Consider the following 26,127-nt stretch of genomic DNA (forward strand, 5'->3'; position numbering starts at 1 on the left):
ACTGGTTCTTCATCCAATAATAGTGACACCAAACAAAATGTAACAATTCTTCCACAGTTTATTATGTCCAGCGATGCACCAAGTTAACATCGACGTACCTGCCAGACAGTGACGGCTAGCACAAGGGCGTAATTCCCTTGGAAATACCGGAAGAGAAATTATGTGTCGTGTAGAGGATACGGATGCTAAACAGCCTCACGAGACAACAGGAGGAGGCAGCGTCAGTGCGACTATTGTCAAAAACACGTATGCTGTAGTTAATTCAGGTTCACTGGCTGAAACGGATTTGGTCCACACCGAATAGTCAGCCTTTCGGGACGCCAAACACCAGCAGTAGACGCACAAGGGCCCTTGAGAGGACTGTTGTCGCTCCTCCAAAAGACGACGGCACAGATAAAACTGACCCAGTTCCGTGTCACTTTGGCAGCTGAAAGTGACGTCCACCTCTCACTGATCTTCCTAGGGTCTTCAGTTACTGTCTCACACAGCTGTCCGCAGCGGTCCCTACGTCTTGCAGCCGTCGCCCGCACCACCGCCAGCACCGACACCGCCGTTCATGAAGGTGGTGACGGTGATGTCATCGGTGTGGTGGGGCTGGGCACCCACGACCTGGCCGCTGAGCTGCCGCAGGCTGCCGAAGTTGGCGAGGGACGTGGTCGTGTCCCAGGTGGACTTGCAGTAGTAGCGCTCCTTGCGGGACGATCCTAGTGAGGTCGTGAAGGTGCCGCCGTGCTGCAGGCGGCTGCGGCCCGACGCGCTCGTTGTCGTGGTCGTGCCCCTGACGACAGATGGACGAATAGCTTAGTACCCTGGCATGCTATGGTATCCAGTGGTCGTGCCACAGATGTAGAGCACACACCTTATGTACACACATCAAAAAAAGTTTTGCATCACACCGGTTCCCAGAGCTCCTAAAGATATACGTTGACTGTGGATACTGCATCGCACAGTCCCCTTCACTGTTCAGAGATGTCACTAAACCCGTGCAATGAGCAACGCCTCTCAGACGGAGGGTGTCCAGCAGCCAATCAGTTCCAGTCATTCCACCACGAAGGAGGTACACGGCTCGTGTTGTCTGTAGTTCAACTATGCCTAGACGGTCAATACCGCGTTTCGATCGCGTCCGCATTGTTATTTTGCGCCAAGAAGGGCTCTCAACAAGGGAAATGTCCAGGCGTCTCGGAGCGAACCAAAGCGATGTTGTTCGGACATGGAGGAGATACAAAGAGACAGGAACCGTCGATGACATGCCTCGCTCAGGCGCCCAAGTGCTACTACTGCAGTGGAACACCGCTACCTACGGACTACGGCTCGGAGGAACCCCGGCACCAAAACCGCCGTGTTGAATAATGCTTTCCGTGAAGCCACAGGACGTCGTATTACGACTCAAACTGTGCGCAATAGGCTACATGATGCCCAACATTACTCCCTTCTTTGCAACCACGACACTATGCAGCGCGGTACAGAAGAGCCCAACAACATGCTGAATGGCATCACGTTCTCTTCACCGATGAGTGTCGCATATGCCTTCAACCAGACATCCTCGGAGACGTGTTTGAAGGCAACCTGGTCACGTTGAACGCCTTAGACACACTGTCAGCGAGTGCGGCAAGATGGAGGTTTCCTGGTGTTTTGGGGTGGCATTATGTGGGGCCGACGTACGTCGCTGGTGGTCATGGAAGGGACCGTAACGGTTATACGATACGTAAATGCTATCCTCCGACAGATAGTGCAACCATATTGGCAACATATTGACGGGGCATTCGTTTTCATGGACGAAATTTCGCGCCCCCGTCGTGCACATTTTGTGAATGACTTCCTTCAGGATAACGACATCTCTCGACTAGAGTGGTTAGCATGTTCTCCTGGCATGACACCTATCGAACATATCTGGGATAGATTGAAAAGGGCTGTTTATGGGGACGACGTGACCCACCAACCACTCTGAGGAATCGCCATTGAGGAGTGGGACAATTTGGACCAAAAGTGCCTTGATGGACTTGTGGATAGTATGCCACGACGAATACAGGCATGCATCAATGCAAGAGGACGTTCTACTGGGTACTAGAGGTACCGGTGTATACAGCAAGCTGGACCACCACCTTTGAAAGTATCGCTGTGTGGTGGTACAACATACAATGTGTGGTTTCATAAGCAATAAAAAGGGCGGAATGATATTTATGTTGATTTCTATTCCAATTTTCTGTACAGGTTCCGGAACTGCCGGAACCGAGGTAATGCAAAACATTTTTTTATGTGTTTAGTTTGTGACACTTGCAATTGCGCTTTGAGGCAACCACGGTAATCTGCTCATCGGGTGAGGGGTCATTAGAAGTTAAGTATGCTTTATAGCTACCTTAACGTCTTTCATTATTCACCAGATGAAGGCAAGTCAAATTTCCTCAGGGGAACTTCCTGGTGGCTCATCACCACACATACGAAAAGAAAACTGTTGGCTTATGCCCAGAGGAGCAGGTTCAGCTGCCTAATTTGTAAGACTTTTTCTAGCATTTGTGCACACTGGTATTTTTCCTTCGTGAAGTGTACGACTTGTGTTAAGTGACTGTGTATGTGTGTGTGTGTGTGTGTGTGTGTGTGTGTGTGTGTGTGTGTGTGTGTAGTGTGGTGTCATGTTTGTGTTGTATCACAATGAGAGAAGCGAGAAGGTGAAACTCAGTGCTGCCATAAAGCCTACTTTTCTCGAATAGCAGCAAGGGGCCGGCGGACTAAAAAGTCCCGATCTGACAGATGGATCACCACCAACAGTCACATGTGCTCACTCCAAGAGACATTGGGAAAGCTGCCAACAGCGTGTGCCGTACCAGGACAACACCAGCCGCGCACGAACAGCCCGTGCACATCCTTGCGTAACACCACTGATGTGACGTGGATCAATATATTCTACGAGGCTTAACCGTTTGTGTTCACACAAAAAATACGATAGACTAAGAGTGTTTCCCACTTAACAGCAATGACTGCACGAATCATCTAATAAACGATTACATCCTTGGTGATTTTTGTTCCATGCATATTGGGCCGTGTTTTAAGGTATGTTTAAGAAAAAATTGTTCCAATGGCTCTCAGCAATATGGAACTTAACTGCTGGGGTCATCAGTCCCCTAGAACTTAGAACTACTTAAACCTAAGTAACCGAAGGACATCACACACATCCATGCCCGAGGCAGGATTTGAACCTGACACCGTAGCGGTCTCTCGGTTCCAGACAGTAGCGCCTAGAATTGCTCGGCCACCCCGACCGGCAAGGCATGTTTCTGTGCTGAAACTTTCGCCTCCTGAAGCTGAAAACATAATCAATAGCTATTACATTGCAGTTTCTATTTTCAAACTTAAATAAGCCCAGAAAGCGGAATCCGCACATATTAGAAAACTGGATGTACGTGTATGTGAGCATATGTATGTATGTATGTATCTTGCACATCTCCTGGCAAGCCACTGGACCGATTTCACCGAAACTTGATTCACATATCACTTACTGTCGGGAAAAAACCAGTTGCAAATCAAATATGAAAAAGCAAACGGTGAAAAAGCAGCGTACCCCAAGACGTGCGAATGAACAGTTAGTGACTTGCAATAAACTTTAGACATACGAGACTTCATACTGCTGGTAACCGCCGCAAAATGATAAAAGGAGAAAAGTTTATCGCTTTTTTCGTTTTCACTGTTTATGCAGTAAATTTGCAGCATAAAACATGACGTTTTAATTCATTACTGCTTTAGTACTAACTGTCACAACACATTTTGTACACAATATTAACATACACCACTGACTGCATTAGCGAAATTTTAGTATTGTACAACACATAGTATAGAATATTTGATGTCATAAACACTGAAATACGTAAAAAACTGTCGCATCATGCATAACGTTTTAATTTATGACTTCTTTACTACTATCTTGTAACACCCAAAATGCAGATATAATACCTTCTGCATTATCCAAATTTTTCGCCGTTTAATATTCGTTGCTAACTTGTACTGTACTGCTAATTCTGAATCTCTAAGCCTTATTACAGAAACTATATGTAATAGATGTAGCATAACTGATTGTAATTATAATGTAAATATTGTAAATTGCAGGTTAATTGCCAAGGGACCTTTATTTAAATGTACCGATAGCAACGATGGAATGGCAGTAGCTGTGCCGTTGTTTATCTTTGCGTATGGAGAGTCTCTGTCTCTCTGCGAGCAGAGGGGAAGCAGAGCATCTTGAGTCTTTAAAGAGTGTTGAAGTGTTTGTTGGGCGCTCCTGCAGGCGTGGTGTGCAGCTTTGATCGCGCCAGTTTGGGTGCTACTTTGCTACTTTGTTAACCCGCGAGTATTGAGAGAACGGTAGGAGTGAATAGGCGGAGTAAGCCGCATTTCTAACTACTGCCAGTCCAACATTTATCCGTGGCTCTGGAGACGGCTTGTGGTTCTCAATAAGCAGCAGCAACAGCGGCAGCTCAGAATTGTCGTCGGCAACTTTTTTTCGTTGTCCGCACAGCTATAACAACGTAAGACTGTTAACTAACAAGGTGTGATTAATATTGTACAGGTATTACTTCTGCTAACTTTCTTGAATAATGACCTGCAATAGTTAAAACTTGTAGGGCACCTGTGTCGTCATTTTCCTCATACATTATTACCAAGAAGAGTCTATTTCCTTTCCATGCAATCACCAGTGTCGTAAAAATATGAAAATTGATTAACTATTTAGTGGCAGTTTTGTTTGTTTGCTAATGACGAGCTTCATTCTAAATTTTACTGCCTTAGTAACTGTTCATTCTGGTGTTGCATGGCAGAGGCTTAAAGAATTTGCAATTTTAAGTATTAACTTCACTCACTTAAAGTAACGTAAAATGTCACGGGCAAAACTAAAAACTAAAGATACAGCACAAGTCAAGAAACCGCAATTTCATTCATTCAGTATTTAGCTTCGCGAGTGACTTCTGCCAGCTTTTTAAGTGCCGTATTTACTTAAATACAATTCAATCTTTCAATAATTAATAGTAAATTACTTTCTGTTTTCCAAATTTTGCACTAAGTTACGCTGAGGATTCTAAAAATCACTTTTTTTACTTAAAAAGATGTCAGTTACTATCAGTCATTTATTTAACCAGCAACTTCATTTAACTTTGCTTTCAAAACTTAGTATTTCAAATTAGGTTCAGGTTCAAGTGGCTCTGAACACTATGGGACTTAACTTCTAAGGTCCCCTAGAACTTAGAACTACTTAAACCTAACTAACCTAAGGACATCACTCACATCCATGCCCGAGGGAGGATTCGAACCTGCGACCGTCGCGAACTGCGAACTCAGTGCTATCTGATCCATTTATTTTCTTGTGACCTGTTGTATTGTGGAAAAGCATGACAACCTTCTGTTGTCACGCCAGTAATTATTTGCTTCGTTTTCTTTGCCATTACCTTTCTTAGGATTCTGGATATTCATTGCCCTAGTGGGGTGGTGACCGTTTAATTATCCTTTTTTTTGCTAGTTAGTATTTTTGTATTTAATATTACGTGGTACCCTGTTTCCTCAGTGTGGTTCGTGAGTGTTGCACTAAATTCCACCCATTTCAAAATTACACTGAACCACAAAAGAAACTGTTCTAAGCAAGAGTATTCAAATACAGAGATGTTTTAACAGATAGAATACGGCGCTGCACGTATGTAAGATAACAAGCGTCTGGTGCAGTTGTTAGATCAGTTACTGCTGCTACAATGGCGGGTTATCGAGATTTAAGTGAGTTTGAACGTAGTCGGCGTACGAGCGATGCTACACAGCATCTTCGGGATAACGATGAAGTGGGGATTTTCCCGTACGACCATTTCACGAGTGAACCATGAATATAAGGAATCCGGTAATACATCAAATCTCGGACATCGCTGCTGCCGGAATAAGATCCTGCAAGAACGGGACCAACGACGACTGACAGCAATGCAACCATTCCGCAAGTTGCAGCAGGTTTCAACGGTGGGCCATCAACAAGTAGCGTGCGAACCATTCAACGAAACATCATCGTTATGGGCTTTCGGAGCCGAAGACCCACGCGTGTATCCTTGATGACTGCCCGAAACAAAGTTTTACGCCTAGCCTGGGTCCTTCAACACCAATACTGTACTGTTGAACACCGGAAACATGTTGCCTCCCTTGCAACGTGCTGTTCAGAAGAGATCAGAAGAGATCTTCACCCCCTCGACTCTTACGGATTTATGAACAGCCCTGCAGGATTCATGCTGTCGATTCTCTCCAGCACTGCTTCAGACATTAGTCGAGTCCATACCACGTTGTGTTGGGGGGGGGGTTACACGATATTAAGCAGGTGTACGAGATTCCTTGGCTCTTCAGTGTATCTAAGCATGATCATTGCCTGCACAACGTCATAAGTTTCTCCATGTACATCATAGTCAGTCACTCACTGATGATACAGACCCGCAGGGCTACCAAATTGCAGATATTTTGTTTGCTACGTATCAAGAGCGGGCTTAACATTCATGGTATCTTTACGCTACCCCTGGGACCGTCAACACCGACATTGGACTGTTGATGAATGGAAACATGTTGCGTGCTCGGACGAGTCTCGTTTCAGATTGTATCGAGTGGATGGACGCTTACGGGTATGGAGACCTCATGAATGCATGGACGTTGCATGTCGGTAGGATTGTTCAAGCTGGTGGAGGCTCTATAATGACGAGGAGCGTGTGCTGTTAGAGTGATCTGGAACCCCTGATACCTCTTGATACGACTCTGACAGGTGACACGAACGTAAACATCCTGTCTGATCATTTGCATCCATTCATGTCCATTCTGCATTCCGACGGACTTGGGTAATTCCAGCAGGACAATGCGACACTTCACACGTCCAGAATTACTACAGAATGGCTCCAGGGACACTGTTCTGAGTTTAAATTCTTCCTCTGGCCACCTAACTCCCAGACGTGAATTTTATTGAGCGTATCTCGGATGCTTTGCAACGTGCTATTCAGAAGAGTTCTCCGACTCGTCTTACTCTTACGAATTCAGGGACAGCTTTGTGGGATTCCTGGTGTCCGTTACCTCCAGAACTACTTCAGACATTAGTCGAGTCCATACCACGTCACGTTGCAGCACTTCTGTGTGCTCACGGAGACCCTTCACAATATTAGGCTGGTGTACCAGTTCCTTAGGTTCTTTAGTGTAATATATAATATAATATTCTAATGCAGTTGTGAAAACTTCTCTGTATTCAAAATACTGGTTTTGAGCTGCTGGAGCACCCATCATTCAGTCTTGATCGGGATACAAGTGATTTTTACCTTTTTGATGCCATGAAAGTATACCTGCGTTTTTGCCCTATTGTGAGGTAGTGGAGGGGGAGCAATAATGGATGAGCACAATGCCCCAGGACATTTACTAGAACGGAATAAGAACGCTTGCAAGTAGGGGGACCGTATGCGTAGCGATTAAGGGAAACTATGTAGAGATATGTCGTGAAAGACCCTCGGCAGAGTTTGGCAGGAAATGGCAGGGGCCCGTAGCAATCGTAAGAATACAGGCGGTCTGTAAAGCGTGTTCGCAAGGCATTAGTTGCAGCAGAGTGCCCGCAAAAGTCAGAAATACGATTTAGAAATTCGGTCCCGTACACAATTATCATTTGCTCAAAAACGGCTCTGAGCCCTATGGGACTTAACTTCTGAGGTCATCAGTCCCCTAGAACTTGGAACTAGTTAAACCAAACTAACCTAAGGATATAACACACATCCATGTCCGAGGCAGGAGACGTACCTGCGACCGTAGCAGTAACGCGGTTCCAGACTGAAGCACCTAGAACCGATCGGCCACCTCGGCCGGCTTCTCATTTGTCACATTCGCTTAACCAATACTGCTTCTAGAAAACAGTATCTTTCAGAGTTCCCTAATTTTCTTTTTTTGCATTTTCATTATGACGTTACTGACAAGTCACGATCTTAGTAGCAACCTGTAACATTAATTCTACATCAGGTGCTCCGTACTTTTAATATGGTCCCTAAACAATTGAGCCGATTACGACAATTGGTTGCCTTAGCATTTCTATAACATTAGCACTGCGATTTTCCAGCACACTTCCAACAAGTCTGTCCTCCGACCACGACCCAACTACTTGTTTCATATGTTCGGTCTGTTTCATATTGCTCGAACCTGTTTCGGTCAGAGTACTACATTATTTATAAAGGATAATTACTATTGTCACCATTTTCTAAGACTGTAATACTGACTACGTAAGATGATTTCATTTAAAAAAAATAACTTGTTGCACAATGAGGTGCAAGTTATATCTTGTAAAACTAATGTCGGAACATCTTCTTCCTCACATAGTCCACCCACTACGCATACACTTGGTACTTCGTACCATGCATCTGTGACAGTAAAACTGAGATGTACGTTCTTAAATATCTCTTGAAAATGCCTTTTCCGAGTTGTAGGTAGGTCCCACAATTTACCGGGAATTACTTCATTACTCACTTCGTAGCAAATGATCAAATGATTGACAACATAACATGACTGTCACTACTTCATGACTACTACACTGCTGTGGTTACTACATACTATCATTATTATTATTATTATTACTGGTACACCTCCCCTGGTGGCACCACCTTAACAAAGCACTGTCCGTGCGTGTGGAGAGGTATGCTTGCTCCGATGAGGCTGGGGTCAATGTCAGCGGTAGTTTAGCTGCTGATATGGTCACCCTTGCTGAACAGGCCCTGGCTGAGAAGCCAGACGAAGTGGGTCCTGCAACGACCTGTCATTCCTTTACCTTCCCTCTCCTTCCCTTAAACGCAAGAGCGGATGGTTGAATTGAGTAACTCAGAATCTCTTGCTATCCTTAGTTATTCCATTCCCATATTCTTCATCAGAGGATAGGAAAAACTCTGACGCGTGATGAAGTCAATCTCCCTTGGGGAAGGAAGCACTGATGACAAATCAAATTCTGGTCCTCCAAACTGAGGGTTGTGCGATGGACCAGTCATCATCCCCCCCCCCCTCCATCCATAGAAAAAGACAGCCAACTAAAGAACCTAATAATATGCCTCGGCTTTCGGATAATTTTAAAGGAATTCCACAATTCCACAATGGTAGTGAAAATGGACCTTGCACAGGGCATCCTAACAACAAGAAGATCTAATGGATATAAGATATCACATGTAGCAGTACTGTCCCAACCAAAAGTAAAGGTACTGTTTGTGAATATATGCTAGAGTTCATGCATTATTTTAGCAAAAAGGGTGAGCGTATGAGTATCTATCATTCTAAACTCACAGTCGTCAAACTATGTAACTTCGTGAAAAGCAGTTAATGAAATGTTCATAAAGGTCAGTCTAAGAACTAAAGCCATCAATATAGTGATAGTGGGACTGTATGAAACTATTGAAGTAAAAGAAGATTTATAATAGGTGCTGATAGAGACTACAGAAGCCGTACCAGGTGGCCAAGAAGTGATACTGGAAAAAGATTTTAATAGCAGAATAAGGAAAGAGAGGAATAGTAAGGCTATTGGCACGTATGGGGAGGATGTTAAGAATAAGAATGAGAAAAGACTGGTGGATTTATTGGAGCAGTATGAATTATGAATAGAAAACACATTCTTTGCTCACAAAGATATACATAAATTTATATGGTATAACTATAAAAGATCGTTGAAATCAGTTACTATCTAATCTTGAGTCAAAATACCAATTTAAAATATTCTGGATGTCAGAGTTAAAAGAGGGGTGGATTGTGGGAGTGACCATCGTTTGGTGGAATGTAAAATTTATATTCTCTATACTTTCTGAAGTAGTGCAGAAGAGAAAAGGAGGCAACATGTTGACCTGCCTGAGAGCATAAGGTATAACTTGCACAGCTTAAAAGTACGTATACCACTAGCGACTGGAGTATTAACTGCAGAGCCCAGAGAGAACAGTATAAGAGGAATATGAGTATACAAAGCACATAAATGAAGCAGTGAAAGAAGCCCTATGAGAATATGAGGAGAAGATGATATCAGTTTGGTGCTATGCAGAAATTGCAGATATGATTCGAAGGACAAAAAAATAAGCTTATTTGACGTTCCTGAATAGAAGTGGCAGTCATAGTACATATACGTCACTAAATAGAGAAGTATTAAAAGGAATGAATAGGGCCTGGTAAGAAAGATGTGAATATTTAGAGACGGTGACTGGTGGGGCTCGTAGTGCTGAAGCATGGAGAACAATCACGTCAATGGGAGTGTTAACCACCCACCAAGAAACTGTCGGAAAAGTTGAAATCGTTAAAGTTTGATCAAAGCTTGCTAAAGTCCGTTATGAAATTATGTGAAACTTACACGGCGAGAGTAAGGATTTGGAACAGTTGGGCAGAAGAATGTGGAGTGAATAAAGGTCTGCAGCAGGGACGAGGGCTGTCACCGACCCTCTTTAGGCTGTACGTAGGAGCAGTCGTAAAGTCTTGGCATAGAAAATATCAGGCAGCAAAATATTTAGTCTGTATTTTGCAGATGATCAGATTGTATTAACAGAAGCTGAACATGATCTGAGCTGTGTGATACGGAAGATTGAAGAGGAGTACAGTAAGGATAGCCTAAAAATGCACATGAAAGGAATGAGTACTTGGCTGTTTGAACGGAAAACGAAAATAATTTGGAGGTAGGTGGAGAAGTTATGGTAGGTATGGAAAACGCAAAGTATGTTGGGATATTATTGAATAAACAGGGCACAAGTAATGATGAAATCAGTAGTAGGATTAATAAAGGATGAGCTGTGACAAGGGCAATAAATTCTGTTCTATGGAACAAAAGGATAAAAACAACGAAAAATGGAATATATAAGACTATGGTACAGAGTGTAGTTTTGTATGGAGCAGAAGCCTGGGACGTTAACAAAAGAAATAACAATAAACTGCTTGCCTCTGGGATAGATTACTTAAGACGAAGCTCAAGCTGTACAAGGGTGGATAAAATAAAAAATGGTGTAACCCGATAAAGGATGAAAATGGATATGGATATCTGTGACGACATCCAACAAGAATAGGTGATATCGTTTGGCCATGTGAATAGGATGAATGAAGACAGAATACGAAATTGGATACTACGATTGATATCATCCTAGCGAAGAAAAGGGGGCGCCCACTATGCAACTGCCAAAATCATGTAGATAGAAGAGGCAAGGGAAGACAGGAGTATGAACGTCCAGGAAAGCGAAGACAGAAGAAGGTGGCGACTGGTGGTGGAGAAGCGGCTCCAGCGGTGCATAATGCGCAAGAAGTATGTTACTGCCACAGTGCATTTGCAACCTGAAATTTCCGTCAGTTCACAAATAAACAATCAAGGAATCAAGTGATTTACAAGAGAGGTACAGTGCACGTCATTTTACTTGGATAATTTTAAGATAAGGTGCAGGGTATGGGTCGCTAAGGAGACTGCCGGTGGAGAAGTATGTTTTGTAATAAATGTTTACCCACATAATTGGTAGCTAGCTTTCTTTTGCGAGAAAGTGTTGTAGGTAGCACTCGTTAAGCACTCAGAATTGCTTCATTTTTCCAAAGTTAGAAATCAATTGTCTCATTGACTCATCATTTCATGGTTTAATAAAAGACCTACAAAAACTTAATATTTATCTTTCATCATTTTAAAAATAAAAATATTCAACGAAAATCCGTTCTCATTCTAAAGTTTAGTTTAGTTACGTGCAAACGTTCATGGCAGCGCGTGGGGAGTGTACTAATATCTAAATCTCACTGTACTTAGTGCTAATGGTCTTGGAAAAGCTGGTAACCAATGATCCAGATATTTAAACAACCTGGTAATAATATTCTGTTAAATGGGAAAACTGGTAAAATATACGTAAGTGTAACTACACTAACGGGAAATGAAAGTGGTACACCAAAACACCTTGACCGAATGCTATGAAATCGATTCTCCAGTATTGTAAGGAGTAGAGATCATAAAAAATCATTGAAACTCATTCACTTAGACATAGATAAACTCAAGTCATGCCTGAGACAGAGACAGAAGCAGGAAGCGAGGCATTATGTATGACATAAGTGGGTCAGGTTTTCTACACATTACAGCACTGTCAGTCGAGTGTGGATATGCTTTCAGAAGAAAGGAGACGGTGACAGGAAACCAAAGAAAGCGTGACAAACATATTCATTAGCTCGTAAGACATTGCAAGAAACTCTATCTCTTTCACAAGAGCAAATAGCAAGACACAGATATACCTTGTTAAGTGAATGTACCAGAATAAGAAGGACACATGTGGTCATTACAAACTGAGCCTCACTTTATGGCCTCACACCAACTTTCTACTGATTACAGTATTGTAATCATGTACTCAAGTGGTATTACTGATAATGCCATTGATCCCAATGATCAACTCACGACAGGAGCCAGCTCTCCAGCTCCTGTAATGAGCTGACAATTGGGATCAATGGCATTATCACTAATACCACTTCAGTCCATGATTGGCTTCAAATGGCTCTGAGCACTATGGGACGTAACTACTGAGGTCGTCAGTCCCATAGAACTTAGATCTACTTAAACCTAACTAACCTAAGGACATCACACACATCCATGCCCGAGGCAGGGTTCGAACCTGCGACCGTAGCGGTCACGCGGTTCCAAACTGACGCGCTTAGAACCGCACGGCCACACCGGCCGGCAGTCCATGATTACAATACTGTAATGAACCTATGTCCTTCATGCTGTGTGAACCAGCCAAAGACGCACTCCACGTGATGGCCTTTACCTGAACTTCCTGCTTCTCACTGCCTACCATCTACTGGTAGAAAAATTGTCGTCTTCTGACATCACATTGCAGGTTACTGCTAGCACTGAACTTCAACGTGAAAACCACAAACACAACCTCTTGGAGTCCTCATTCGCGTTCAATACTCAGATGCCTTCAGGTGCTAAAAACTACTAGGGGTTCACAGGAGATCAGCTGACCACATGATTACCGACACCACATATGTTACAGGTGGGTCATTAAGGGTCATCGTAGAATTCAGAGTGAGACTGAAGAGTCTCCAGCAGCCATCCTGAGTACACTTTGCATGTGGCTTTCACACGGACGCCATCGTGTCTGTAGAAAACCTGCTGAAAGGTCACAGGAAGCAGCGATTGTCAAGATGCATACTTCCCAAACTTTTGGAATTGTATTGCTAAAACATTCTGTGGTTTACGTAGCTATCATCATGTTTTAGCAAGGAAAAAAGCACTGATAATGCTGTAACTCCAGCGGAACATGTCTGGCTAGAAAGAATAAAAATTGGGTTTGCTCAAGAGATACCTGTAGGGAAATACAGACACAAGAGTAAACTTCAACCTCAAGATGAGTAAACAACAGGAGTGATTCCGTAGTTGTTGAACGCTCGCTAGTATGTTGTAAGAATTGTAAAACCTATTCTCATAATTTTCTTGATCTGTGTACCAAAGAGGATATTATAGCAGGATTAAAGAAATCCCCACACTCTAATTCGCACGACAAACGCACTGAGTAATATGGAAATTCTTGTCTGACCTGTCCAGCACCTTAATTTGTCACTCACTGAGCACGTCTCAAATGGGATGAAGTAGGTATAAGAGGGGCGTTCGGTTAGTAATGCAGCACTTTTCTTTCTCGGCTAGTTTCGGTCGAAAAAATGCAGAATTTTTCAGGGACGTTGTGGAATATTCCCGCTTCACCTTCTACAGTTTCATGAAGTTCCGAAACATGGTGACGCTATGCCTATACTTAAAATGCTTCAAAATGCCGCCTTTAAGGCAGGTGCGTTCCGAGCAGCGAGCTGTCATTGAGTTTCCTTTGGCGGTAAACCAGTGCATCCCAGATATTCATAGACCCTTTTAGAATGTCTAGGGTGACCTGGCATTCAGCAAAAGCATTGTGATTCGTTGGACGAGGCGTCTATCTTAATTACAAGGACCAGTAAGCTGTCCTATCTCTGACGTGCAGGCCGACCGCACATGGCTGTGACTCTAATTTGAGGTAATCGATGGATCACAATCAAACGCCTCGCTGCCCAACAGGACGCAAGAGGAACGCACAAATCTTCATTGAATTGTTCTTCTTCATCGGCCCTACAGCCTGGTTCTTGCATCTTCCGATTTCTGTCTGTTTTGCCCAATGAAGCAGTACGTTGACAACCGGTAGAATGGTACTGTGCGGACGTACAATCCCTGCCAGTAAGGAGACGTATGGGTATGTGTTGAAAAATGCGTTTTTTAGCGAAAAGAAAAAATGGTTCAAGTGGCTCTGAGCACTATGAGACTTAAGTTCTGAGGTCATCAGTCCCCTAGAACTTAGAACTACTTAAACCTAATTAACCTAAGGACATCACACACATCCATGCCCGAGGCAGGTTTCGAACCTGCGGCCGTAGCGGTCGCACGGTTCCAGACTGTAGCGCCTAGAACCCTCAGCCACCTCGGCCGGCCCGTAGCAAAAATAATGGGGAATAATATGGTGAATAAAACCAAACTGCTATCAGAAAAAAAAGATGTGTTGCATTACTTCAACGCACCTCGTACTTCTGGTCCAGCCTGCAATCTTTATCGCATGACACAGAACATGTACGTGGAAAGGTGTGAAATTCCTTAAGATGACATGTCATTTCGAATATAAGAATGTATATGTGTCCAGGAGGGTCACGCCTAATAGAGTCGTTGATGACTGACATCATATCCGAAGGTAATGAAAGTTAAATAATTTAATGACCATTGTGTGATGAACATCTCTAGAGAGTTTGATAAATATCGGCAGTGTTTCACGGTGTAACACTTTTCGTTTCCCTTAGTGTATATCTCTCGCTATTTTGAAAACATTAGTTTGAATGCCTTGGAAGCACCACCCATTTAATAATGATACCGGGACCGGAGCACTTTGTGCCCAACGAAGATTAATCGAAGACGAAAACATGCGACCTATTTGAAGCTTGTTTGGTGTGTCCTCGATTATACTAAATATACATGCAACAGAATATCCAGACGAGGGACCACAAAGACCGTACCTGCGGTGGTAGTAGCCGGAGAGCCCGATGCTCCTACTGGCGCTTCCCCCACTTGCCGGGGCGCGGCGCCACCGGCACATAAGGTAGCGGCGGAAGTGCTTCCGGAAGGCTCCCGACACGCAGTACAGCGCCACCGGGTTCACGCACGAGTTGGCGAACGACAGGCAGAAGCCCAGGATGCGCAGCGTGTGCCACCAGTCGTTGTACTTTTTGTCCGCGTCCTCCGTCATGTAGAACCTGCAATGATAGAACAACTAATGAGTTTCTTCCGTGAGGTACCAGTTCCCTCGTAAATCCATGATGTCCGTAAGACTGATGAATGATTTACAGCAACACAATAGTGAATGGTTGCTGTAAATATGTCCTCAGTAATTCACATGCATGTTTTTACAAACAATATTCAACGCCTGATTTGCCACAACTTTTAAAACACATGCTAAAATCGTGACAAAGCGAAAATGTTCGCTGCTTACGTTACCCAGTCAACTACTAGGACTATCCACAGATTTGAAAAATAAAGTGTCCGTCCTAAAGCTACGCACATTTTCCGTAAATCTCTTGTGTATGAATCATGGTTAAATTTGGAGAACATACCGCTATGTAAATGATAAAGCGTTATAAATATCTGTACACTAAGGTGACAAAATCCATGGAATACGTTCTTATATCGTGTTGAACCTCCTCTAGCCCGGAATAATGAAGAAATTCTATGTTACATAGTTTCAGTAAGTCGATGGAAGTCCCCAGTAGTAATATGACACTCTGTCTTCAGGCCACAAGTGGCCTACCGGGACCATCCGACCGCCGTGTGATCCTCAGATGAGGATGCGGGTGTGAGGGGCGTGGGGTCAGCGCACCGCTCTCCCGGTCGTTACGATGGTATTCTTGACCGAAGCCACTACTAATCGGTCGAGTAGCTCCTCGATTAGCATCACGAGGCTGAGTGCACCCCGAAAAATGGGAACAGTGCATGGCGGCCTGGATGGTGCCAACTTCGGTGATCTGACGGGAACCGGTGTATCCACTGCCGCAAGGCCGTTGCCCAGAAATATGATACAGTGCTTCTAAGGCTGTCCATAATTGTGAAAGTGTTGCCGGTGCAGGATTCTGTTCACGAACTGACCTCTTGGTAAATGAAGTTCTACGAGATTCATGTCAGACGATCTGGGTGACCAAATCATTCACTCGAACCGTCCAGAATGTTGTTCGAACCACTCGCGATTAACTGTGGCCCGGTGACATGACGTATTTTCATCCATTGTCTCCATGTGAACGATCGAATCAGTTGTAGCAGTGGACCCAGTTCAGTGCATTATGGAGCTACCACCAGCTTGCACAGTGCCATGTTGACAACTTGGTTCTATGGCTTCTTTGGGTCTGAACCATATTCGAGCCATACTATCAGCACTTACCAACTGAAATTGGGACTCATTAGACCTAGCCACGATTTTTCAGTCATCTAGGATCGAAGAGATGTGTAGACGATCTAGGAGAGGCGCTGCAGGCCGTGTTATGCTGTTAGCAAAGTTACTTGCGTCGGTCGTCTGCTGCCACATCTCATTCACGTCAAAATTCGCCAAGCTCTCCTAACGGACATGTTCGTCTACGGCCCACACTGATTTCTGCAGTTATTTTACGCGATATTCTCGGCACATTCTTGACACTGTATATATCGGAATATTGAATTCCATAACGATTTCCAATATGGAATGTCCCGTGCGTCTAGCTCCAACTATTGTACCATTCACTGTTGGAAGTCTGTTAACTCCCTTCATGCGGCCACAATCATGTCGGAAATATTTTCAAACAAATCACCTGGATACAAATGACAGCACCGCCTATGCACTGTGCCCTTTTATGTCTTGTATACGCAATACTACGCCACCTGTACGTGTACATATTGCTATCTTACGGCTTTTGTCACCGGAGTGTGGTTCACTTGCACATGAAAAAAGAGCTATCAAGATCCACCACAGGAACATAGAACAAACTCATCGGAAACGGAATTTGCCTGATGTCCCATAGGTGCAGTGTGTGTCGTAGCTAGCGCCACAGAACAACACTTAAACATCACGTTCGAAATGAAGGAAAGCCACGAGAATTTATTAAGTATCCGTATAACAGAAGCTGTGAGAAGTGCTTAGAACCGATGTAAATCCGTGCGAGAACGAAGGGTAACGGTTGGTGTTACGCTATATTTGGCGCTGTGAACAATCGCGAAGAAAGATTAAACTAAGCACTAGAAATGCAAATGGCGATTCGGTCGCCCGTCAACATAGACGAAGACAGACTACGTTGTGACAGACGTCACAATAATTGAATAATATTGAAAGAGTAGCACAGAATGAGTAAGTAAATCTTAACGCCATAACAACAAATTCATTGTAGTCAAAGGACCTGAGTACCTTTGTTGAAAACTTTTTATCGTCAAATTATATCGGTGTTGAGATAAGATGCCTGATTTTCTGTAACGAACAATTGCAGCTCTTTATAAGCTGTCAGTCGTGGTATTTGGAAATTTGTGATAAGGTCTTATGGGACCAAATTGCTGAGGTCATCGGTCCCTAAGCCTACACGCTACTTAACTACTTAATCTAACTTAAACTAACTTACGCTATGGACAACATATGCACACAGACCCATGCCCAAGGGAGGACCCGAACCTCCGACGGGTGGGGGATGGAGGGGGGGAGGGGAGGCGGGGGGAGCCGCACGGACCGTGACAAGGCACTACAGGCCGCGTGGCTACCCAGTGCGGCGTCAGTCGTGGTACAGACATCCAATAGTGACATTGTTCACTAGTCTACATTTCTTGAAGGGTAGAATGGGTTGTACTGCTTTAACATTTGATTTTTCTGAGCAATGTATACATTCTGTGTATTGTATTTCTTTGTCTAGTTCTTTTTATTTATGAAGAATCGGATGGAACATTCGGTATGTCGAATGTGTTTTCTAATTGAACTACATCTCCTCAGTCCATTATCCCATTTTATTAGACTGCACGATATCTGCTACTGATATTAGCAAAAGTCTCTTAATTTATACATCGAGGTGCCTGATAATGATTAGTTGCTGTCGAAACTGCTACCTCTAATAATAGCTTTTATATAACGTTACTTGGCTTTTTAATAGTTTATTGGATATGTTGGGTGTCATAGACACGAAAGTCCAGTCACAGTAACGTGACCATCACCTATGTTCGACGACAACGTGCAATAACCACTCGCAGCTGGCAGGCGGCAACGCTAACAGTGGAGGGTATATAAAGACTGTCGAGCGGATGAGGAAAACACTTAAATAGATGTCGTAATGCGGAGATTTATGTACCGTCCAAAACGGCATGATCATTGGCTTTCGGGCCAATAGTGCAAACATTTCCGAAAAAGCGAGGTTTTTAAACTGTTCGCGCGCCATTGTGGTTAAAGAATACTATGCACGGTAAAATGACCCTGTTCGAAACCGGCGCCGAGGTAACTACGAAGCACCACATCCCATGACAAGCGTGAACGCCGGCTGCGACGATGTCTACGGGCGAACGGGGGTGGAGGTGTTGAACAACAGACCACCCAGATGAGTGAAGGGGCTACCCACACTATGTGATCAAAAGTATCCGGACACCGCCAAAAACATACGTTTTTCATATTAGGTGCATTGTTCTGCCACCTACTGCCAGGTACTCCATGTCAGCGACCTTAGTAGTCATTAGACTTCGTGAGAGAGCAGAATGGGGGCCTCCGCGGCCTCCTCGAACGTGGACAGGTAATTGGGTGTCACTTGTGTCACACGTCTGTACGCGAGATTTCCACACTCCTAACCATCCCTAGGTCCACTGCTTTCGATGTGATAGTGAAGTGGAAACGTGAAGGGACACGTAAAGCACAAAAGCGTACAGGCCGACCTCGTCTGTTGACTGACACAGACCGCCGACAGTTGAAGAGGGTCGTAATGTGTAACAGGCACACATCTATCCAGACCATCACACAGGAATTCCAAACTGCATCAGGATCCACTGCAAGTACTATGACAGTTAGGCGGGAGATGAGAAAACTTCATGGTCGAGCGGCTGCTCATAAGGCACACGTCAAGCCGGTAAGTGCCAAACGACGCCTCGCTTGGTGTAAGAGGCGTAAACATTGGACGATTGAACGGTGGAAAAAGTTCTGTGGAGTGATGAATCACGGAACACAATCTGGCAATGAGATGGCAGGATGTGGGTATGACGAATGCCTGGTGAACGTCATCTGCCAGCGTTTGTAGTGCCAATAGTAAAATTCGGAGGCGGTGGTGTAATGGTGTGGTCGTGTTTTTCATGGGGGGGGGGGGGGGAGGGAGGGAGGATGAGGATTTCACCCCTTATTGTTTTGCGTGGCACTATCACAGCACAGGCCTACATTTATGTTTTAAGCAACTTCTTGCTTCCCACTGGTGAAGAGCAATTCGTGGGTCGCGATTGCGTCTTTCAACACGCTCGAGCACTTGTTCATAAAGCACGGCTTGTGGCGGAGTGGTTACACGACAATAACATCCCTGTAATGGACTGACCTGAATCCTACAGAACACCTTTGGGATGTTTTGGAACGCCGACTTCGTGCTAGACCTCACCGACCGACATCGATACCTCTCCTCAGTGCAGCACCCGTGAAGTATGGGCTGCCATTCCCCAAGAAACCTTCCAGCACCTGATTGAACGTATGCCTGCGAGAGTGGAAGCTGTCATCAAGACTGAGGGTGAGCCAACACCATATTGAATTGCAGCATTACCGATGGAAAACGCCATATCTTGTAAGTCATTTTCAGCCAAGTGTCCGGATACTTTTGATCACACTGTCTCCTCAATGATCGTTCAGCTAACGTTGCTGCACATGGGCCTCCGCAGAAGGCACCTGGTACATGGACCCATGCGACTGCTGTTCGTCACCAACGAAGACTGCAATTGCATGCCAATCCCCTGTGCACTGGGAGATAACAGGTGGCCTTTTCAGGTGATTAGTTTTACGCTCCGTCTGTCACATGGTCTTTGGCATGCACTACGTGAAAATTCGAAAAGCAAACACTCCACTCACATGTCAGAAGGGAGCATTATGGCCTAGGGAATGTTTTTACTTAGCATTCCCTCAGAGATCTTGTCATTCCGAAAGGCACAAAGGATCAGCATAAGTAACATCTTGTAGGTCCACCTCGATCGAGCTGTTCACGCTATGGATCCTCAACGGTGAAACCTAGCGCAAATGGCCACGTTTTTGGAGTCGGCATGGTTCCACACTCTTACCGGTACCTTTCAGAACCTTACTGGCTCTCTTCCTGCGCGTCTCGCAGCGGACCACGCTACAAACGGTGGTTATTCAGGCTTTTGGCATAAATTGATAGTGTATTAACACGTAATTTTCTGGCCAATGTTTAAATCCTTTGTACAGTACTCTGTGGTCCAGTTTCTTTTTTTTTAAGTTAGAAAGATTCGGGTGGAATTTGGTATGTCACATGTATACTCTAATTGAGTTACTTATTCTAGGTGGATTTTTCCAATTTATTAGATTATACAATGTCCGTCAGTGATACATTTTGTAAAAGTCTTTTCCTTTATGTATCCAAGTGAATGATGGTGACTAGTTGCAGTCGCAACTGCTAGCACTAATACTCGGTTTTAAAGGCCATGATAGTTGTTATGAAGGTATTACCATATTTGAAATACTGACGAAAAATAGCAACAAGAACGACACAGTGATGATTAGACCGTTAAACCATTAAATACGCTAATATTTCCCTTTATTCGTACCAAAATTGTTTCCCCGTTCACTCTGCCGTTGCTTTCTAGCAAAAGAAGAAGAAAAAAATAGAGACGGTAGGTGCATCCGAAAAATATCGTTATTTTGTCGTCATTGTCAACGAAGAAATAGTGGCAGCTACTAATGGTCTAATAATGAAAGATAGATAAAAAGTCAGTCCATTGTCGGAAGAGTGAGGACGGGTGAACGAGACGACAAACGTGTAGCCAGAAACGAACGTCAGCCTCAGTGCACAACTGTTTACGAAACTGTTAGACGTTGACTGAGTGGTTGGAAATCGACAGGTTCGATATTATCACTTGTTTTGTGTTATCGACATTGAAAAGACGCTTTTTTCCTTATTTCGTCGATAGATAAAGTTTTCATATTGTATTTTCAACAGCTCTGTTAACAAATATTCACGAAAATGTTCCTGAATAATAATAAATAATTAGTTTCTATCTCTGGTGTCACAATCTGTGGACAAATCTCAAATTAATAAAAGCATTTACACTTAAAGAAATCGCCAACAGCTTTGGTAAATACCTCAGAAACGGGGAAACTTCGTCTACTGTGTTAAAGAGAGTGGAAATGACCACAAAAAACGACAGGAAAGATTATTTAAACATTAGAAACGCTATGTTGGAAATATACATATAAATACTCGAAACATCTAAATAACGAGCTTCTCGTTCACACACATCAGGCTATTGAGAAAATTATGAATTTGTCAGTGAAGGTAGACTTCACCCAAATTTTATTGTAAGGAGGGTCAGTTATGTATACTCGTATAGTGGCTTGCATACAACATAAATTTTTGTCAGACACGTTTGGAAAGCAAAACATTTTCCTTTCGTTGATCGATAACATGAACACTCGACCCTTCTGTCTCGACAGAACCGACAAGGACTTGTTTGAGCATATCGAGGATATTTTCTTCGCCATTCCTCTGCGCAGCTTGGCTTATTGGTTCATTTGATTAGAAGAGAAATATTATGCCTTTCAGGCGACACAGACTAATACTGTCTTAATTTTACATTTTTGCTGCCTCTCAGCGTGGTCTTAATGTGTCTTGGCATTTTAAAAATGTATAAAACGAAACAACAAGTACGGGAATAAACTTACCGTTTCCATGAAGTATGGTGGGACAACAGTGCCAAGTGAAATCTAAATTCAACGTAGTACGTGCTTCTAAAACTGATTCTGGCTCACAGTTATAAGCTCAAGCTCAAACGTCAAATGAAGGATCAGGGCTCGATACTTGGAGAGTACCATGCAAATTATGTAACAAGACCAAAAACACTGATAAAGACTGTTTAGCAGTTGACAAAGTTTAAAACACGCAGAACGGCAGTTGTTAAATGTTTTTTCGTGTGATAGAAATAGTGGTGCCTTTATTGACGAAGCGCCAGTTATAATCATTTTCGAAAGCTGGCAAAGCTCTAACCAAATTGTTCCCGTTGACGGTTCCAAATAATGGACGGTGAATGGAATGGAGTCTCCCTGATAGCCGAGAGCTTTAACGCTCCACTTCGGGGATCCCAGGAGGCGAAACTGCCGAGGTTCGTACCTGCCTCCCACCTTGGAGACGAAGGCTGGTGAGTCAAACTGGATGTTTCTTTTTAGGCGATTTCCCATGAGCAGTTAGAGAAATAGCGTGGTGGCATACTCTTCCCTTCTCGGATACGAGCTGCACAAACGCTTAGAGAAGGTTCTCAAATTCGAACATGCGATGTTCTCTGGATGCAGACGGATGGAGTACACAGATCCCGTAGCGCCGGAAAGGACATCGGGCCACCCACAGTGACCAACATTGTGTCAACCAATATCACAAATGCTGTCCCTGTAGAACAGTGAATCCTCACCGTTGTTGAATCCATTAACCCAGAGTGCCATCAGAATTTAGCTATTACCCCTCCTCCCTCCTCCCCCCACCTCCACCCACATCATCAACATTAACGTCCTTCTTGGTCAAACAGATGGAAGTCGGAAGATGCGTGATCCGGGCTGTAGGCTGGATGAAGAACAAGCCAATGAAGTTTTGTGAGCCCACCTCGGGTTCGTAGATTTGCGTGCGCCTTCGCATCGGCATGGAGAAGGATAAGTTCGTTAGCATTTATGTAGCGACGAACAACCTAAAGTCCTTTGTTCAGTTTCCTGTGGGCAGCACACAATACAGAAAGCTGACCACTGTTACGAGGTTGTCAGCACTACCTCTTCTCTTTTTCATACATTCCTGTCATTCATTTATATTTCGCTAATTTTAAGATTTTCGTTTCTTAATTACTTTTAAGTTTATAAGTATTTGAAGTTGCAATATTATTAATCCTTATTAAAAATAAGAAATAATAAATATCATAGCATGCCGGGGTGGCCGAGAGTTTCTAGAATCTTCAGTCTGGAACCACGCGACCACTGCAGTCGCAGGTTCGAATCCTGCCTCGGGCATGGATGTGTGTGATGTCCTTAGGTTAGTTAGGTTTAAGTACTTCTGAGTTCTAAGGGACTGATGACTTAAGATGTTAAGTGCCATAGTGGTCAGAGCCATTTGAACCAATAGTATCATATTCTGTACATCGTATGGTGAAAGTACGATCTGCCTTAGTAACAAGGTGGCAGGTCATTTGTAAATCGCAGAAAATAAATAACTAAAGACAGAGAACTCCAGATGTACAGCGAGGTATTTGATTGCAATCTGTCGACCTCGAATGAGAATGTCCGCACGTTGCAGTGTTGCAGGAGTCAGACAATTGTACGGGAGATCTGACAGGTAGGCACAACCTTGTTGCGATGATGAGAGAGGCCTCGCCCAACGAATTACCTTGTTTTTGTTGACTGCCAGGTCACTGTAGACATCCTACAACCGCCAATGAACATCTGTGATTCCCACCCAAAATAAACTCAGTGACAACTTTCTGCTTGGAACGCACCTCCATTACAGACGCCATTTTGAGGGCTACGTATTACGCCGCCAACTACGGGAATTTCAATAAACTTGAAGAGGGGCAGCAGCCTTTTCAGTAGTTGCAGAGGCAACAGTCTGGATGATTGACTGATCTGGTCTTGGAACACTAACCAAAACGGCCTTGCTGTGCTGGTACTGCGAACGGCTGAAAGCAAGGGGAAGCTACAGCCGCAATTTTTCCCGAGGGCATGCAGCTTTACTGTATGGTTAAATGATGATGGCGTCCGCTTCGGTAAAATATTCCGGAGGTAAAATAGTCCCCCGTTCGGATCTCCTGGCGGGGACTACTCAAGAGGATGTCGTTATCAGGAGAAGGAAAACTGGAGTTCTACGGATCGGAGCGTGGAATGTCAGATCCCTTAATCGGGCAGGTAGGTTAGAAAATTTAAAAAGGGAAATGGATAGGTTGAAGTTAGATATAGCGGGAATTAGTGACGTTCGGTGGCTAGAGGAACAAGACTTTTGGTCAGGTGAATACAGGGTTATAAATACAAAATCAAATAGGGGTAATGTAGGAGTAGGTATAATAATGAGTAAAAAAATAGGAGTGTGGGGAAGATACTACCAACTGCATACTGAACGCATTATTGTGGCCAAGATAGACACGAAGCCCATGCCTACTACAGTAGTAGAAGTTTATATGCCAACTAGCTCTGCAGATGATAAAGAAATTGATGAAATGTATGATGAGATACAAGAAATTATTCAGATAGTGAAGGGAGACGAAAATTTAATAGTCATGGGTGAGAGAAGGAAACATAGTGGGTGAATATGGATTGGGGGAGAGAAATGAAAGAGGAAGCCGTCTGGTAGAATTTTGCACAGAGCATAAGTTAATCATAGCTAACACTTGGTTCAAGAATAATAAAAGAAGCTTGTATACATGGAAGAATCGTGGAGATACTAGAAGGTATCAGATAGACTATATAATGGTATGAGAGAGATTTAGGACCCAGGTTTTAAATTGTAAGACATTTCCAGGGGCCGATGTGGACTCTGACCACAATCTATTGGTTATGAACTGTAGATAAAAATGAAGAAACTGCAAAAAGGTGGGAATTTAAGGAGATGGGACCAGGATAATCTGACTAAACCAGAGGTTGTACACAATTTCAGGGAGAGCATAAGGCAACAATTGACAGGAATGGGGGAAAGAAATACAGTAGAAGAGGAATGGGTAGCTCTGAGGGATGAAGTAGTGAAGGCAGCAGAGGATGAAGTAGGTAAAAAGACGAGGGCTAGTAGAAATCCTTGGGTAACAGAAGAAATATTGAATTTAATTGATGAAAGGAGAAACTATAAAAACGCAGTAAATGAAGCAGGCATAAAGGAATACAAACATCTCAAAAATGAGATAGACAGGAAGTGCAAAATGTGCTAAGCTGGGATGGCTGGAGGACAAATGTAAGGATGTAGAGACTTATCTCACTATGGGTAAGATAGATACTGCCTACAGGAAAATTAAAGAGACCTTTGGAGAAAAGAGAGCCACTTGTATGAATATCAAGAGCGTTGTTGGAAACCCAGTGCTAAGCAAAGTAGGGAAAGTAGAAAGGTGGAAGGAGTGTATAGAGGGTCTATACAAGGGCGATGTACTTGAGGATAATATTATGGAAATGGAAGAGGATGTAGATGAAGATGAAATGGGAGATACGATACTGCATGAAGATTTTGACAGATCACTGATAGACCTGAGGCGAAACAAGGCCCGGGAGTAGACAACATTCCATTGGATCTACTGACGGCCTTGGGAGAGCCAGTCCTGACAAAACTCTACCATCTGGTGAACAAGATGTATGAGACAGGCACAATACCCTCAGACTTCTAGAAGAATATAATAATTCCAATCGCAAAGAAAGCAGATGTTGACAGATGTGAAAATTACCGAACTAACTGTTTAATAAGTCACAGCTGCAAAATACTAACGCGAATTCTTTACAGACGAATGGAAAATCTGGTAGAAGCCGACCTAGGCGAAAATCAGTTTGGATTCCGCAGAAATATTGGAACACATGAGGCAATACTGACCCTACGACTTATCTTAGAAAACAGATTAAGAAAAGGCAAACCTATATTTTAGACTGAGAGAAAGCTTTTGACAATGTTGACTGGAATACTCTCTTTCAAATTCTAAAGGTGGCAGGGATAAAATACAGGGAGAGAAAGCCTATTTTCAATTTGTAAACAATCCAGATGGCAATTATAAGAGTCGATGGGCATGAAAGGGAAGCAGCGGTTGGGAAGGGACTGAGACAGGATTGTAGCCTCTTCCCGATGTTATTCAATCTGTATATTGAGCTAGGAGTGAAGGAAACAAAAGAAAATTTCGGAGTGGGTATTAAAATCCATGGAGAAGAAATAAAATCTTTGAAGTTTGCCGATGACATTGTA

General features: G+C 43.5%; 1 protein-coding gene across 1 annotated transcript in view; it reads right to left on the bottom strand.

Annotated features, from left to right (window-relative positions):
- Positions 1–241: 241 nt before the first annotated feature.
- LOC124594123 (neuropeptide CCHamide-1 receptor-like) overlaps positions 242–26,127 on the bottom strand; it is a 49,902-nt gene continuing 24,016 nt past the window's right edge. The window contains exons 4-5 of the mRNA XM_047132479.1: positions 15,010–15,246; positions 242–778 (exon numbers count right to left, since the gene is read on the bottom strand). Of these exons, the coding sequence (XP_046988435.1) occupies positions 505–778; positions 15,010–15,246 (511 nt within the window). The 3' untranslated portion in view covers positions 242–504. The remainder of the gene's footprint in view (positions 779–15,009; positions 15,247–26,127) is intronic.

The sequence above is a fragment of the Schistocerca americana genome, chromosome 2 (genome assembly GCF_021461395.2).
Source record: "Schistocerca americana isolate TAMUIC-IGC-003095 chromosome 2, iqSchAmer2.1, whole genome shotgun sequence".
In the NCBI taxonomy this organism is placed as follows: domain Eukaryota; kingdom Metazoa; phylum Arthropoda; class Insecta; order Orthoptera; family Acrididae; genus Schistocerca; species Schistocerca americana.